The sequence below is a fragment of the Chiloscyllium punctatum genome, chromosome 1 (assembly GCF_047496795.1).
Source record: "Chiloscyllium punctatum isolate Juve2018m chromosome 1, sChiPun1.3, whole genome shotgun sequence".
NCBI lineage: Eukaryota > Metazoa > Chordata > Chondrichthyes > Orectolobiformes > Hemiscylliidae > Chiloscyllium > Chiloscyllium punctatum.
Window position 1 is genome coordinate 157,032,563 of NC_092739.1, and position 17,972 is coordinate 157,050,534.

At 45.1% G+C, this 17,972-nt stretch overlaps 2 protein-coding genes across 3 annotated transcripts in view; one reads left to right on the plus strand and one right to left on the minus strand.

Annotated features, from left to right (window-relative positions):
• The window catches only part of LOC140481352 (uncharacterized), an 85,959-nt gene extending 82,408 nt beyond the window's left edge, over nucleotides 1–3,551 (minus strand). The window contains exon 1 of the mRNA XM_072577404.1: nucleotides 1,716–3,551. Within this exon, the coding sequence (XP_072433505.1) occupies nucleotides 1,716–3,346 (1,631 nt within the window). The 5' untranslated portion in view covers nucleotides 3,347–3,551. The remainder of the gene's footprint in view (nucleotides 1–1,715) is intronic.
• LOC140481344 (dedicator of cytokinesis protein 2-like) overlaps nucleotides 1–17,972 on the plus strand; it is a 1,260,160-nt gene that overhangs the window by 555,586 nt on the left and 686,602 nt on the right. The window lies entirely within an intron of this gene.

Consider the following 17,972-nt stretch of genomic DNA (forward strand, 5'->3'; position numbering starts at 1 on the left):
GTTTCCTCACCTGAGGATGGATGTTCTTGCTATAAAGGGAGTGCAATGATGGTTTACTCTTCGGATTCCTAGGATGGCAGGACTGCTTATGAAGAGAGACTGAATTGGTTATGAAGATATTCATTGGAGTTGAGAAGGATGTGGGGTTCTCGTAGAAATCTATACAATTCAGACAAGACCTGGCAGGGTAAATACAAGAAGAATATTCCTGTTGATGGAGTCACTGTTTAAGGATACAATCAAAATGAGAGCATTTGCCACATTGTTGGCCGTGGAAGCTTGCAGCATAGAGTAGAACATAAGAACTAGGAGCAGGAGTAGATAAATCTTGTCTTGGCCTCAGTTCCACTTTTCTGCCTTATCCCAATGACCTTTCAACCCGTTACTAATGAAAAATCGGTTTACCTCCTCCCTAAATGTATTTTTGGTGTCCCACTGTTGACCAGGCTCTGTAGTAGTGAATTCCACAGATTTATGATCCTTTGAGAGAAGCAATTCCTCCTCATCTCTGTTTTAAATTAGCTACCCCTTATCCTAAATCTACAACCTCTCATTCCAGATTGCTCCACATGAGGAAACATCCTATCGACATCGACTCTGTCAACCTCTTTTTAGCATCTTCATACCTCAATTAGATCTCCTCTCATTCTTCTAACCTCCAGACAGTACAGGCCTAAACTGCTCAATCTCTCTTCATAAGCCAAACCCCTCACCTCCAGAATCAATCGAGTAAACCTCATTTGAACTGCCTCCAAAGCAACTACATCCCTCCTCAAGGCCGGGTCCAAAACTGTCTGCAGTACTGCTCGGAGAGAACCTTTAGGCAACGAATAATTTCTTCTCTCATATACTTTGTGGAATTTGGAATTCTGTATCCAGTGAGCGTGGAGGCTGGTTCATTGAAAATAATCAAAGCAAAGATGGACAGATACTTGATTGATCGGAGAAACAAGGGTTATATGGGAGCACAGATAGGAATTTGATCAGCCATAACCTTATTGAATAGCAGAACAGATTTGATGGACTGAAAGGCCTCCTCCTGAACAGACACAGATTTTGAATCATACAGTCGAGTCACTGGAATCTACAGCACAGGAAAAGCCTGCTCCTCCTGCTTCAGGAGCTTGCTTTCTGTTTATATTTTCTACATTCTGCATTGACTATCCTTCAGTCAGGAGATGTGAAGATCTCTGTGATGTTCCCAGGTCACCAAAAGGGCAAATGTTTGTGTTTCATTCCACCCAATGGCCTGAAAGAAAGCTTTTATTACACATAAAATGGACACAACTTTGGACTAAGTATTGACAAGCAATCACATCTCAAAGGAAGGGCTTGTGCTTTTGTTAGATTCTTCACTCCATATTCTATTACAAAGAATTTTGATTTTAGTCATTTGGCCGAACCTTTGAATCACTAATCCTGCAATACAATGATTATCCTGTTACATCCCAGGAGTTCAAATGATTTAGGATATTCCTGAGAAATGCTGTCCAAATGGAACATCTTTCCAGCAAATAATGTGAAGACATGGAGGTTGTGTTGAAATGCAAAGATGTTCCTATGTAATCTTTATATTCTGCAAACACAAGCAGGTTTGTTAGTTAAAAAAAAAGTTCCAAGAGTAATAACTGGTTGCTCTTGGTGGATATGAGAATCAACCTCTCCCTTAAATGTTCAAGACAACTTTTCAATCGAGGCATTTGTCAGATACCTACCCATCACGAACAGCTTCCTTCTTCTCCAGGTCTTGAATGACATCCAGTAAAACCTTAATGGTTTGCTGGCTAGTCTGTAGGACATCCTCCATTGTCTGTAACCTGGATTGGAGAGATGTGATTTCATGCTGAGTGGAGTGACCTGACTTGGTCCTCTGTTTCTCGGCTGTGTTCGGAGTCTCCTTCAGATTGTCCTGAGGATTTTTGCGACTGGGCACCATTTCCAGTCGGTCATCAGGACGTGATGACGGTGGTCCTGATTGGCTGGACTGGACAGCGTGTTCTCCAGATTGGACAGAAGCCTTTAAGGGCAGTTGTGATGGCTCACCTTGCACCGGGGACGATCCTGGTGTGTTTGGAGTCAAGGAGCAAGGTTCTAATTGCTCAGTCCGATGGGAAATACTAGGCTGTCTGGGACTGACTGTGGATGCTGGAGTCTTTAAGCAGGACTTGGGATAGATACAGGGCTGGTCCTTGGGGAGAGGTTGACTCATATTGTAGAACTCAACCTTTCTAGATTCAGAGGGGTTACTGTCCGAGTCAGAGCTTGGTGCTTTTAATTTGCTGCACGCCCCTAGCCTCAGTGAGAAGCGATTGATGGGGGTTTCTTTGGAAGGTGGTGGGCTTGCTTTGGAGTTTAATGAGCACGATTGAATGGCAGGACTTTGCGAATGGACTGCAACGTCACTCTTTGCTGCACAGTGCTGCCCGGCTATTAGTGTTTTGTGGTCCCGTTCTGCCAGAGTGTCAGTTGTGGCTTTGCAAAGCATAGCCTTGTCTTTAACATGAGGAGATACAGTTGAGCCATTGGGGTTTTGGCCTTCAGTCTGCTGAGAGCTCTGGGTACAAGGCAGGGCTGGCTCAGGATCCACACAGTTACTCAGTGGCGCTCCGGCCCTCTCCACTCCCCTCCCGTTGAGTGCAGCGGGAGTCTCGGCCTCCCCTAATTCTCCCCGTCCATCCTCCTCCTCCTCCTCATCCTTCTCCTCCTCCTCCTCACGAGCGCCAACTGCCCTCAGCTCCCCTCCCACCCCAGGGGCCGGCGGCAGGGGAGCGGGCGGAAATGCCAGGCCATCCTGCTGGCCGCCTGCTTCGCCAAAATCACCGACGCTCTTGCTCCGGTGGCGGAACGCCCCAAACTGCTTCTGTAGGGTGGGGGAGGTCTGAATGGCAGTGCTCATGCAGACTTTCCGGGGATTGGGGAGGGTCAGAGAACACGGCCGCACCTGCTGCCAGTTCCTCTGGGAGTTCGCGGTCGGTTCTTCTGGCATGTCGCTCTCGGGCTCCTCAGTGGATGCCTCTGGGGTCTTTCTGCCTCCTGCCTCCTCAGGACCATCAGTGAGGTCCTTAAAGCGAACCTGCTGGGTCCTGTGACGCCTCCGATGTTGCCTCCTCTCAGCTTCCGATAAGCTTGTGGGATCCCTCTTCAGTAGGACAGATCTGACAGTCATGGTGCGGTCTGAGTTGAAGTGAACACTCGAAACCAATGAATGGTTTGTTTCTTTACTGACCATTATCCCCCAGCCACAACAGTTTGGAGAGAAATTGAAGTATTCACCACTTTTCCAGCAGGCCTCAGAATCCTGGACTTCCCGTTGGATGAAAATGAGCAGGTGATTCCTGAGCCACATCTGCCATTGACCGAAAGGCACAGTCCATTCCCCCAGCAACTCCTCACAAACCCCTACTTTCCGAAGAGTTGTGGGATGCTCGAGAGAAATGGAAAATTCATCACAAGTCACCCGAAGAGAGAATCGTTAGCGCCAGGCTCAGAATCTGTGGAGCAGTTGGTGTTATTTGGCAGCAACGTCACTGAGAGAGACATTCCCAACCTCTGCCAACACCACCTCCCCCCTACTCTGTCCCCCACCCACCCGAAGCAAGGGGCAGCTGATCAGGAGCTGGGTGTGTCAGAGGTCTCTGCTCAACAGCTCCACACGATGGAAGGACTCGAACTCCACCACGAGGGGACAAGCAGGTGAAGAGTGTTGTGACGCCCCACGCGGTCCTTCCTATCCCCCGTGTCGCATGCCTCCTCTGACTCCCGAGGAAAGCAAATCGACTCGACTCTCTGGGAGGCACCACCGTGTCGGCAAGGGCAGTTGTCCGTGCAGTGAGTTCGGAGATCGAACTGTCGGCTGTCCCTGGGCAGGTGATCTGGCTGATGGAGTGCTGTCATCTTCCCCTCCCTCCCCGCCACACGTCAGCGCGCATTCAAGTTCAAACCGGGTCCATCACTTCCGAGCAGGCCCTGGGTTAGCTAATTCCCGCCCGTTGTCAGGTTACAGCGTCTGGATCCTGGGCGATTGTAGCGTCAGGACCTAAATGGTGGGAGGTGAATGGAGACAACAGACATTAGTGCTCATGACACAGATTGTCTGAAAGCATTTCAGAAACGATTGACTGGAAATTTGGCACAGCTACCTCAAACATTGCTGCACTGTCCCTGAAAATGCAAAATCTCCTCATAAAGCAACCCTCTCAATTCCGGAATCAATCCAGTGAACCTCCTCTGGACCTTCCTCCAATGCCAGTGCATCCTTTCTCAGGTAAGGAGGCCAAATCTGTACACAGGTGAGGACAGGGGCAGATTTTCAAAATGAGAGGTAGATCCTGCAGGGCTGAAGTTATGAGACATTTCCAAGCACAAAGTTCATTCGAAATTTGGGACTATCTTGTGCAAATATGATATCAATAGTTCTTAAAATGATGACATCATGTATATTGGCCAAAGAAACATGGATGGACAATACAGGCTCAATGGTAGAACTCTGATGGGAGTACAGGAGCAGAGGGACTTTGGAGCTTATGTATATGATTCCCTGATAGGGGCCAGGCAAGTTGCTAAGAAGGCTTATTGGTTCCTTGGGTTTACAAATAGAGGAATAGAGTATAAAAGTGATGCTACAAATCATTGGCCAGACCACATTTGGAGTATTGTGTTCAGTTCGGAATACCTTATTTAAGGAAGGAGGTTAAAGCCCTGGACAGAATGCAAAAGATATTTACGCCAATGTTACCAGGATTTTAGGAAAATTTCGAGAAATGATGTTTAATTCTCCTGGGAGCAGAGAAGATTGTGGAGTGATCTTATTGAGATATTCAAATTATGACAGCATTGCTGACATCTGTGGACAGAATACTGGATTAGTGGTGCTGGAAGAGCACAGCAGTTCAGGCAGCATCCAACGAGCAGCGAAATCGACGTTTCGGGCAAAAGCCCTTCATCAGGAATAAAGGCAGTGAGCCTGAAGCGTGGGGAGATAAGCTAGAGGAGGGTGGGGGTGGGGAGAGCTATCTGTGGGCAGAAGTACAGATGTTCAGAAGAAGGGTCACTGGACTTGAAATGTTAACTCTGCTTTCTCTCCACTGATGCTGCCAGACCTGCTGAGTTTCCCCACCAATTTCTGATTTTGCTGCTATCCTTACCTGGTCTGGCCTACACATGTCTCCACAGACACAGCAATGTAGTTGACTCTTAACAATTAGCGATGGGTAATAAATGCTGGCCTTGCCAGTGTTGCCCTCTGCTTGTCAATGAATTAAAAAAAAGAGATAATGCTTCATAAAATATCATATCGGACATGATTGAATGGGCAATTGGGCTAATTCTGATCCGATATCTCATGGTCCAAGATCAGGCAGAGACAACATGGCTTTTAAAAGAATAGTTGTGTTTGGTTCACGTAATGGAGTTATTTGAGGAAATAAAGTGGAATCTGTAGATGTGATACAACTGAACTTCCAAAAGTCATTCGATAAGCAACTATATCACATGTTCTGTCACAAAGTAAGAGCTCATGATATTATTAGCCTGGAAAAAGGATTAGTTAGCCAATGGGAAACATACAGCATGAAGAAATGGAACATTTTTGGGGTTGGCAAACTGTAATTAGTGGAATGCTGCAGGATTCAGTGCCAGGGATTCAACCATTTACAATTTAATGATTTGTAAGCAGGGGCTGAATATATGGTGGCTCATTTTAATAATGCTGCAAAGATAGGTAGTGAATAAGATGGCTAAGAGAAAATTAAGAGTCAACAAAGAGATATACATAGAAATGATGAAGACTGATTTGATCTAGCCTCAACTTTACTGGTTGCTCCCCTATAACCCAAGTGTCCTTTGATGGTCAAAACTCTGTCTGTCACATCCTTCATATAGACAAAGATCCAGCTTTAATTCTCTGGGGAAGAGAATTCTGAGCATTAACACATGCATAGGGCAGTGAAGTCTTGCTTCAGTTAGAGTCATAGAATCATAGAGATGTACTGTAAAGCATGGAAATAGACCCCTCAGTCCAACTCGCCCATGCTGACTAGATCTCCTAACCTAATCTAGTCCCATTTGCCAGCACTTGGCCCATATCCCTCTAAACGCTTCCTATTTATATACCCATCCAGATTTTTTAATTGTACCAGCCTCAACCACTTCCTCTGATAGCTCATTTCATATATGCACCCCCTCTGTGTGAAAACGTTGCCCCTTAGGTCCCTTTTATATCTTTCCCTTCTCACACTAAACTGATGCTCTCTAGTTCTAGATTCCTCCACCCCAAAGAAAAGGCCTTGTCTATGTACCCTAGACAGTACATTTTGATTGGCTCAGGCTTGGAGGGCTGAAGGGCCTGTTCCTAGCCTATAAATTTTCTTTGTTCTTTGTTCTTTGTTATCCATGCCCCTCCTAATTTTGTAAACCTCTATAAGGTCACCCCTCAGCTGGCGACGCTGCAGGGAAAACAGGCCCAACCTGTTCAGCCTCTTCCTATAGCTCAAATCCTCCAACCCTTGTAAATCCTTTCTGAACCCTTTCAAGTTTGCGATAGGAAGGAGATCAGAATTGCACACAATATTCCAACAGTGGCCGAACCAATGTCCTGTACAGCCACAACATGACCTCCCAACTCCTATACTCAATTCTCTGACCAATAAAGGGAAGCAGTTGTGCAAGAGCTAGGTTAGACCACATCAGGAGAACTGTGTGCAGTTTTGATCTCCTTATCTGAAGAAATATATAATTGCCATGAAGGTGGTGATGCAACGATTCACTAGACTTGATCCCAGGATAGTGGGCCTTTCCTATGCAGAGAGATCAGGCAAACTGAGCCTGTAATCTCTAAATTCTCAAAGGATGTGAGGTTATCTCATTAAAACCTACCAAACAATTAAAGGGAGAGCTGAAAATGTGTTGCTGGAAAAGCGCAGCAGGTCAGGCAGCATCCAAGGAACAGAAGAATCGACGTTTCGGGCATAAGCCGTTCTTCAGGAATGAGGAAAGTGTGTCCAGCAGGCTAAGATAAAAGGTAGGGAGGAGGGACTTGGGGGAGGGGCGTTGGAAATGCGATTGGTGGAAGGAGGTCAAGGTGAGGGTGATAGGCCGGAGTGGGGATGGGGGCGGAGAGATCAGGAAAAAGATTGCAGGTTAGGAAGGTGGTGCTGAGTTCGAGGGTTGGGACTGAGACAAGGTGGGCGGAGGGGAAATGAGGAAACTGGAGAAATCTGAGTTCATCCCTTGTGGTTGGAGGGTTCCTAGGCGGAAGATGAGGCGCGCTTCCTCCAACCGTCGTGTTGCTATGGTCTGGCGATGGAGGAGTCCAAGGACCTGCATGTCCTTGGTGGAGTGGGAGGGGGAGTTGAAGTGTTATGCCCGAAACGTCGATTCTCCTGCTCCTTGGATGCTGCCTGACCTGCTGCGCTTTTCCAGCAACACATTTTCAGCTCTGATCTCCAGCATCTGCAGTCCTCACTTTCTCCTCCAATTAAAGGGAGAGGCAAGGCATTGTATTCCTGGTTGGGGAGCCTACAACCAGGGTGCACAGTTTAAAAGGAGAAAGTGAGGGACTGCCGATGCTGGTGGTCAGAGTGGAGAGTGTGGTGCTGGAAAAGCACAGCAGGTCAGGCAGCATCCTAGGAACCGGAGAGTCGACATTTCGGGCATAAGCCCTTAATTTTACTTAAAGAATTGTGAACCTTTGCAGTTCTGTACCATAGACAACTGTGGAAGCTCAGTCTTTTCAGTATGTTTAGATTTTGATTGATTATTAATAATCTGGGGTAAAAAGAGTTATGGAGATCAGGTGAGCATAAGGCATTGAATGATAGGGCAGGCTGAATGGGCTCAATGGCCGACTCCTGCTCCTCTATTCTGTCTCCAGATTGCGAACCACTAGACAAATTACTTTAACTACCCGAAACCAGACAAAAGGAATCCATTTGGGATTGCTTGATTGTACAGCAGCTGTTTATAAGGAATTAATTGAATCCAGTTGCTGAACCATGAGTTTTATGTACAATTCAGGAAATTAGCGATCTTAAGTACATAGTTACAAGACCACTGCCTCCCACTTCCTACAGTGAGGATAGTTCTGCTGCAGAATAGGATTTATTGACAAAGCCGAATCCTTGACTGTACAAGATATATTCACAGGAGATGGGGAACGACTGACCCTCTAAATGGTTGAGTTGGTTTGGAGGTAGATACAGGAGCGCACTGTGCTACTGTGGCTGTTAGCTCTTGACCATATCCACCCTCGTCCCATTCCTAAAATAATCTTATGTTTCAAACATTTTTTCCTTTGAATGGCATAATGAGTATTTACGGCCAGGGCAGCATAGAATTCCCAGAATTCCTGCCATCATAGACACAGAAGCATAATAAATCAGAGCAGGAGTAGGCTATTCAGCCCTTCAAACCTGGTCTATCATTCAATATGATCATGGCTGATCCTCCATCTTGGTTACATATTCTCACATTCTCTCCACACCCCTCAAGCCTTTAAAATTTAAAAAGTGTATTGATCTCTTTCTTGAATCTCATTCTTGACTTGATCTCCTGCCGTGGTAGAGAATTCCAAAGCTTCGCTCCCCTTTGAGTGAAGAAATGTTTCCTTCTCAAATGGCCTACACCCAATCCTGAGGCTGTGCCCTGTGGTTCTAAACTCCCCAACCTGGGAAAATATTCTGCCTGTATCTGGTCTGTCCGGCACTGTTTGGATTGTATATGTTTTAATCTGATCGCCTCTGAACTCCTGTGAATTCAGTTTCTCCTCAAGAGTAAGGTCCTGCCATCCCCAATTGTAGCCATAGAACAAGCCCAGATTTTTACACCATCACCATCACTGGAATCAATAACCTGTCACCTTGAACCCCATCAGCCCGCCCCCAACCAGACACAGGATGCCAGATCCCTCCCACTTCACTCCCTTCCTCCAGCCTTTGCCCTCAATTAATCTGGGTGCTCAACTCCCCCCCCCACTGTGTCTCCCATCACTATCACACCCTTGCCAGTGCCCAGAGTCCATTCTTGAATGCCCATCCTCCAGCTTCCTTCCACTGTTCTGCTGAATTAAACCACCAACCCTACCTACGCTGTGCAAAGCCGACACCACCTTAAAACACTCATGAACTGGATGCTGTGAGATTCTCACACTCCCAGGCCTTTCTTAGAAAGGTAAGACTTTGATTAAAAATATTTCCTATTAATGAGTAGGCATGGCCCCACACAACGCCAACCCTGGGCTGGATTGATGCTCATTATGATGGAAATGTACCTTTGTGCCTGCATCTCAACCCATTCTTGGGAAATTTCACATCCCAATGTGGAATTCACTTATCACACACCATTTTTTCCACATCTGGATCCATAAGATGCCACAGTCCCCCCAACCCAAACTTCCCCCCAGTCCCCCCAGTGGTTTCCCCCAATTTAGCATCCAGGTCAGCTCAGAGAGAGTGAGCACTGTGACTACAAGTGAACAGCCCAGAGATGCAGTCTGGTACATTCCATGAGCTGGGTTCGTGTCACTGAACGCACAATGTCCTTGCAATGAGAGTTACTAGGACAGCTCACAAAACACCATTGAAGGGCACAAACATCCTGTAGATTAATTGGCATATATTGGGCATAAAGGTCTGTATATGTTGGATGTGTTTGCCCATGGAGTGTGCCCAAGTTATTGGTGCCTGCTTTCCAAAATGGAGATCATTTGGAACAAGCACCAAGTTGACTCTTTCAAGCGCTCACTCTGGTTTTCTTGTTAGGTTTTTTTGATGCCTGACTTGTTTGGTAAGATGGGAGGCTGAACATTACCAAGACACATTAGGCTGTTAACAGTTTGCTTAACAACAATAATGTCCATCATCTGGCATCTCACCACTGCTGAGAGAGAATGCTGCCAGTCAGTTTTTGAAAAACAATGGAGTGAGGTGAACTCGACCTTGTCACCTGATTCTGTCACAAATCACACCAGGCTTTATTTCGATCAGACCTGACATGGCTCCACCTTTTGAGGGAACAGTATCACATGATCTGTACCTGTGTTTAAATTATTGGCATGAATGGTGAATATAACATGCCATCAAGGATTCTGTTTACTGTCAATATTTTTAACGCATCGTCAGCTTTGGCATTCCATTTAAATACCACAGTCCTTAGTTTTTCACCAGCACCATTTATCAAGTTCTGTCTATTTCTACACTTCATCAAGACAAAATGAAAGTAAGTTTGTCAGGCACTTTACAAATCCAGCATTCACTTGTTATAGTGCTCCTGACTTCCTTTTATATTCTGTGACAATCTTTCTACTTTTTATAATTATTTCTTTCTGAATATTTTCCTGTGGCCATGGCTCTTACATATTATCTTCAAAGGTCTCAACAATCTTACTTTCAAGTTAGACTGTAAAAACCAAGATAAAATATTTATTAAGCAGGGGAACCTCAGAATAGAAGTTTGCTATGTTGCTCTTCAAGACTTTTCATGCCTCACCTGTGAGCTAATCTCATATATACATGGCCATCTTTTCCCCATACCATACAATATAGCTGTTTAGTGAAAGTCTTATCAATCTTGGTGTTATATCAACCATTGATCTGGTATCAATGGCTTTTTATTATTCATTCATAGGATGAATGCTGGGCCAGCATTTATAGTCCATCGCTAATTGCCCAAAGGGAAGTTGAGAGTCAACTCCATTGCTGTGCTCTGGAGTCACGTGTAGACCAGACCATATTCTTCCCCTCCTTCCCCCTCCCTCTCAAGAATCCCGAAAACACAATCAGAGACAGCATGAACTCTGGCACTTGGGAGGCAACACACCAATCGTGAGTCTCTCTCGTTCCCACAGAACCTCCTATCTGTCCCCCTAACTATGGAGTCCTCAGTGACTAAAGCTCTGCTTCTCTTCCCCATTTGAGTGAATATTTGTGGAAAGGAACCCCAAATATTAACACCTCCTTTTTACTAATTTCATTCCTGGAAGTAGACCCTCATATTCCCTCGTCCTGGAATTCCCGGCCAGTGGATATCTTTTTCTTTGTAACTCTTCCATCTGGACAAGCTTGTGGAGCGTCTCTTGCTCTGAGCTAGAAACTGTGGGTTCAAGACCGTCAAATCCTGGTTTGGGACAAGCATTAATAACATTGCCAAATAAGTTGATTGTGAACCTGCAAGTTCTTCCAACACGTGCCAGTGAGCAAATGGTCAAAGTGGGGGAGAATTCTGGTCAGCTCTGTGTTGGAAAGGAATTTATTAGTGCATCGCAAATGCATATTGTCATCTGGAGCTTCAGATTGAGTGCTTTCATCCATTGTAACCTGGGCTTCCTTGGTGATCTGTCCACATCAATTAAGCAATGGGGCACAGAGTCTGGTGCAGAGTCTGTCCCTGTTGCTCAGAGGGGAAGGGGGAAGAGGAGCAGAGCTTTAGTCACTGGGGACTCCATAGTTAGGGGGACAGATGGAAGGTTCTGTGGGAATGAGAGACTCATGATTGGTGTGTTGCCTCCCAGGTGCCAGGGTTCGTGTTCTCTCTGGTCGTGTTTTAGGGATCCTTGAGGGGGAGGGGGAGCCGCCCCAAGCTGTGGTCCACATAGGCACTAATGACATAGGTAGGAAGAAAGGTAGGGATCTAAGGCAAAAATTCAGGGAGCTGGGATGGAGGAGCTCGGGTGGAAGGTTAGAGCTAGAACAAACAGAGTTGTTATCTTTGGTTTGTTGCCCAGGCTACATGCTAGTGAAGCAAGGAACAGGGAGAGAGCAGAGATGAACATGTAGCTGCATGGATGGTGCAGGAGGCAGAGTTTTGGATTCCTGGATAATTGGAGCTCTTACTGGGGTAGGTGGGACCTCTACAAACAGGATGGTCTTCCCTGAACCAGAGGGGTACCAATATCCTGAGGGGGAAATTTGCTCATGCTCGTTGGTGGTGAGGGTTTAAACTAATGCTGCAGGGGGATGAGACCATGAATTGTAGTTCCAGTGTGCAGGAGGTTGAGGGTAGTGAGATCAAGGATAGGTTTACAAGGTCGCGAGAGGGCACCGGAAATCAGGATGTTGGTTTGAAATGTGTGTACTTAAGTGCTAGGAGCATACGGAATGAGGTGGGTGAATTTGCAACATGGGTTGGTAACTGGGATTTCGATGTTGTGGCCATTTCAGAGACATGCCCAGAGGAAGGACAGGAATGGTTGTTGCGGATTCCAGGATTTAGATGTTTCAGCAAGAGCAGAGAAGATGGTAAAAGTGGTGGGGGTGTGGCATTGTTAATCGAGGGTAGTATTACAGCAGCTGAAGTAACATTTGAGGGGTCTCATCCACTGAGGCAGTTTGGGCTGAGGTGAGAAACAGGAAAGGAGAGGTCAGCCTGTTGGGAGATTTCTGCAGGCCTCCAAATTGTCCCAGGGATGTAGAGGAAAGGATAGCAAAGATGATTCTCAATAGGTGTGAGAACAGCAGGGTAGTTGTTATGGGGGCCTTTAACTTCCCCAGTATTAACTGGGGATACAATAATTTGAATAGTTTAGATGGGTCAGTTTTAGTTATGTTTACAGTAGCAATGGGGAGGGATACGTATATACCACAGGGAAAGAGGTGTAACTGCGGGAAAGGCAATCATGATGCGATTAGGCAAGATTTAGGAGGCATTGGTTGGAGATGGAAACTGCAGGAGATGGACACTCTTGAAATGTGGAGCTATTTCAAGGAAAAGCTACTGCAGGTCCTTGATAAGTATGTACCTGTCAGGCAGGGAGGTAGTTATGGACAGAAGTTGAAGCTCTTGTCAAGAGGAAGAGGAAGGCTTATTTAAGGACGAGGCGTGAAGGCTCAGTTAGGGGGCTTGAGAGTTATAAGTTACCAGAAAAGATCTGAAGAGAGGGCTAAGAAGAGCCAGGAGGGGACATGAGAAGTTGTTGGCAAATAGGATCAAGGAAAACCCTAAGGCCTTCTATAGGCATATCAGGAATAAAAGAATGACCAGAGTAAGATTAGGGCCAATCAAAGATAGTAATGTGAAGTTGTGTATGGAATCTGAGGGCATGGGGAAGTGCTTAATGAATACTTTTTGTCAGTATTCACATTGGAAAAGGGCAATGTTAGTGAGAATACGGAGATAGCGGCTACAAGAGGAGATGGGATTGAGGTTGACAATGAGGGGGCTTTAGCTACTTTTGGAAGATCTGAAAATAGATAAGATGCCAAGGCCAGATGGGATTTATCCTCGGATTCTCTGAGAAGCCAGGGAGGAAATTGCAAAGCCTTTAGTGTCGATCTTTATGCCATCATTGTTGACAGGAGTGGTGGCAGAGACAGGAGGATAGCAAATGTTGTTCCCTTGTTTAAGAAGGGGAGTCTGAAAAACCCTGGTAATTATAGGCCAGTGAGCCTTACTAAGGTGTTGGAAAGGTATAAGAGATAGGATTTATAATAATCTGGAAAGGAATAATTTGATTAGGGATAGTCAACACAGTTTTGTAAACGGTAGGTCGTGCCTCACTAGCTTTATTTAGTTCTTCGAGAAGGTGACAAAACAGGTGGATGAAAGTAGGGCAGTTGATGTGGTGTATTTTGACATCAGTAAGGTGTTTAATAAGGTTCCACATGGTTGGCTATTGCACAAAATAAGGAGTTTCGGGATTGAAGGTGATTTAGTGGCTTGGATCAGAAATTGACTAGCTGAAGGAAGACAGAGGGTGATGGTTGATGGGAAATGTTCATCCTGGAGCTCAGTTACCAGTAGTGTGCCACAAGGATCTGTTTTGGGGCCACTGCTGCTTGTCATTTTTATAAATGATTTGGAGGTGGGCGTAGAAGGATGGGTTAGTAAATTTGCAGATGACACTAAGGTAGGCAGAGTTGTGGATAGTGCCAAAGGATGTTGTGCGTTATAGAGAGACATAGATGAGATGCAGAGCTGGGCTGAGATGTGGCAAATGGAGTTTAAACCGGAAAGGTGTGAAGTAGTTCACATCAGAAGAAATAACAGGAATGCAGAGTACATATGGTAAAAATCTTGGCAGTGTAGGTGAACAGAGAGACCTCAGTGTCTAGGTGCATAAATCCCTGAAAGTTGCCACCCAGGTTGATAGGGTTGTTAAGAAGGCATACGATATGTTGGCATTTATTGATCGGGGGATTGAGTTGCAGAGCCACAAGGTCATGCTTCAGCTGTATAAGACACTGGTAAGGCCGCACCTGGAGTACTGCATACAATTCTGGTCAGTGCAATATTGGAAGGATGTGGAAGCTTTGGAGAGGGTTCAGAGGAGATTTACTAGGATGTTGGCTGATATGGAAGGAAGCTCTTACGAGGAAAGGCTGAGGGAACTGAGGCTGTTCGTGTTGGAGAAAAGGTTGAAAGGTGACTTAATTGAGACATATAAGATAAGCAGAGGGTTAGATAGGATGGACAGTGAGAGCTTATTTCCTCGGATGGTGAAGGCTAACATGGGGGGACACAGCTTTAAGTTGAGGGGAGACAGATGTAGGACAGTGTCAGGGGTATTTTCTTTACTCAGAGAGTAGTAAGGGCATGGAACGGCCTGTCTGCAACAGTGGTAGACCCGCAAACATTAAGGGCATTTAAATGGGCATTGGACACACATATGGGTAATAATGGACAGTGTAGGTTAGATGGGCATCAGATTAATTTTGCAGGTCGGTGCAACATTGAGGGCCGAAGGGCCTGTACTGCACTGTAACGTTCTATGTTCTATTTGTTCCCTTGAAAATGGCACCTCTGTCATTCCTTCGTTGTCAAGTACAAGACTGTTCCCTTTGTCTTTTAGTAATTCTTTGACTATCCTTTAGCAAATTGAATTAAAAATAAATTAAATAATTTTTACATATCGTCTGTCCCTGGATGTATTGGATTACTTTGCTGTTTAAACATGCTTCTTGGCTCAGTGCATACCAGTTAGTGCGATTAACACATACAGTCAGAGAGTCATAGAGATGCACAGCACGGAAACAGACCTGTTGCTCCAACCTGTCCATACCGACCAGATATCCTAAATTAATCCAGTCCCATTTCCCTCCAAACTCTTCCCATTCATGTACTCATCCAGATGTCATTTAAATGCTGTAATTGTACCAGCCTCCACCACTTCCTCTGGCAGCTCATTCTGTGTACAGTTCTGGGTGCCACATCATCAAAAGGATGTGGATGCTTTGGAGAGGGTGCAGAGAAGGTTTACAAGGATGTTGCCTGGTATGGAAGGTGCTAGCTATGAAGCCAGGTTGAGTAGGTTCGGTTTATTTTCATTAGAAAAAAGGAGATTGAGGGGGAATCTGATTGAGGTCTATAAAATCATGAAGGGTATAGGCAGGGTGGATAGAGACAAGCTTTTTCCCAGGGCGAAGGATTTAATAATGAGAGGTCACGCTTTCAAGGTGAGAGGTGGAAAGTTTAAGGGGGATACATGCGGCAAGTACTTCACACAGAGGGTGGTGGGCGTTTGGAACGCGTTGCCAGCAGAGGTGGTAGGGGCAGGCACGGTAGATTCATTTAAGATGCATCTGGACAGTTGTATGAGTAGGCGGGGAGCAGAGGGATACAGATGCTTAGGAATTGACCAACAGATTTAGACAGTACATTTGGATTGGCTCAGGCTTGAGGGCTGAAGGGCCTGTTTCTGGGCTGTAAATTTTCCTTGTTCTTTGTTCTTTGTTCATACATGCATCATCCTTTGTGTGAAAAAGTTATCCCTTAAGTCCCTTTTAAATCTTGCCCCTTTCACCTTAAATTTTTGGCCTCTAGTTCTGGACTCCCCCAACCCAGGGAAAAGACTTTGTCTATTTACCCTATCCATGCCCCACCTGATTTTGTCAACCTCTACAAAATCATCCCTCAGCCTTTGATGCTCCAGGGAAAACAGACCTAGCCTATTTAGCCCCTCCCTAAAATCTCCAATGCTGGCAACATCCTTGTAAATCTTTTCTGAACCCTTTCAAGTTTCACAACATCCTTCTTATAGAAGAGAGACAAGAATTGCACACAATATTCCAGAAGTTACCTAACCATTGTCCTGTACAGCCGCAACATCACCTCCCAGCTCCTATACTCAATGGTCTGAACAATAAAAGAAAGCATGCTAAACACCTTCTTCTCTAACCTATCTACCTGAGACTCTACTTTCAAGAAACTATGAACCTGCACTCCAAGGACTTTTTGTTCAGCAACACTCCCTAGGACCTTACCATTAAGTTTATAACCCTGATTTGCATTTCCAAAATGCGGCACATCATGTTTATCTAAATTCAACTCCATCCACCACTCCTTTGGCTCTTGTAAAACTGGATGAATTTGTCCTGTTTACAAAGTTACTCCTTTTGCCTTTTAAGTAGTTAATTGACAAAGGACCAGGTAATAATGGACAGCTATGTTATTTTGTGTTCCACTTGCTGGCACAGATGCACTATATCCTGACGATAGTAACTAAAGTGACTGAAGGCTAAATATGTAGAGTATATAGAAGGATTTACCTGATAAAAGCCCGTAATGGGAGTTTTGAAGGTATTCAATGAAGTGAGCAGGGAACGTCTGACTTGTATATGTTGTGGAGTCAGTGATAAATTGCTGTTGCCTAGGGTTGCCATGAGACAAGAGAGGGAGAGGGTTGTTTGAAGAATGCAGTGCATTATTACTGGGAACTGCTGGGACATAGGCCAGTGCAACTGTTCAAGCAAACCACAGGGGTTAGTTTTGGATTGCACAAATAAAGAGGTGATGTGACATGATTAGCTGAACAGCATCTTTCAGTGCTGTTCCCAGGTGTGGAGGCTACAGAGACATATGTAGTGCTGAGAAAGGTCCTTCGGCCTTTTAAATTTGCATCAGTCATCGAAGAAGACTATTGAACAATTCTAATGCCATTTTCCAGCACTTGGCCCATGGCATCATAAACGTACATCAAATTCTTCTTTAATATTATGAAGGTTTCTGCCTTTACCACCCTTACTGGCAGTGATTCCAGATTCCCAATGCTCTCAGAGTGGAAACATTTCTGCACATCTCTCTAAGTCTTCTGCCCTTGCCTTAAATCTATGTCCTCTGGTTATTGATTCCAACATCACAGGGAAAGATTCCTTCCTGTCTACCCTGTCAATATCCCTCATAATTTTATACATTTCAATCATGGCCCTCATCAATCGCCTCTACTCCAAGGAAAACAACTTGAATCCATCCAATCTCTCTCCTAAACTAAAACTCTCCAGTCTAGGCAACATCCTGGTAAATTTCCTCTGAACTCTCTCCAGTGCAATCACATTCCTCCAATAATGAGGATTCCAGACGTGCACACAGTATTCTAGTTACAGCCTATTCAAATTTTATACAGTTCCAGCATAAACTCTATGTCCTGGCTTATCAAGGGAAGTACCCCTTATGCCTTCTGAATTGCTTCATTCACCTATCCTGCTACATCAAGGGACACACCAGTGTCCCTCTAATCATTAGTACTTCCCATGATGCTAACATTCATCAAATGTTCCCTTGGCTTGTTTGATCTGCATCACCTCACCCTTACCTCGAATTCCATTTTTACTGATCAGCCTGTCCATAACCTCCTGTAATCTAAGGCTATCCTCCATACTATTTACTACCTCAATAACTTTCATATCTTCCACAAATCCTTCACTGATTGATACCTCGAGAATCCTTCACTGAGGGATACTCACCGTTAGACACTCACTCAATAAATCCCTCTGAACTTACTGATCAATTATGGCTTTGATGTAAATCAGCCAGCATCAATCTCATGTATAAGTTGATTCTGACACTTGGCCCTAATAGTTACAAAAGCCACTTGATTGAGGACAATTGCCTGATGAAGGTGCAGTACCCGACAGCTAGTGCTTCCAAGTCAACGTGTTGGACAAAAACTAGTGTGATTTTTAACTTGATTGAGGGACAGCCACTACCTGCTGAATTCAGTACCATGGACAGCGACCAGTGTCTGCCCCAATAGTAGCAGTTCTAAA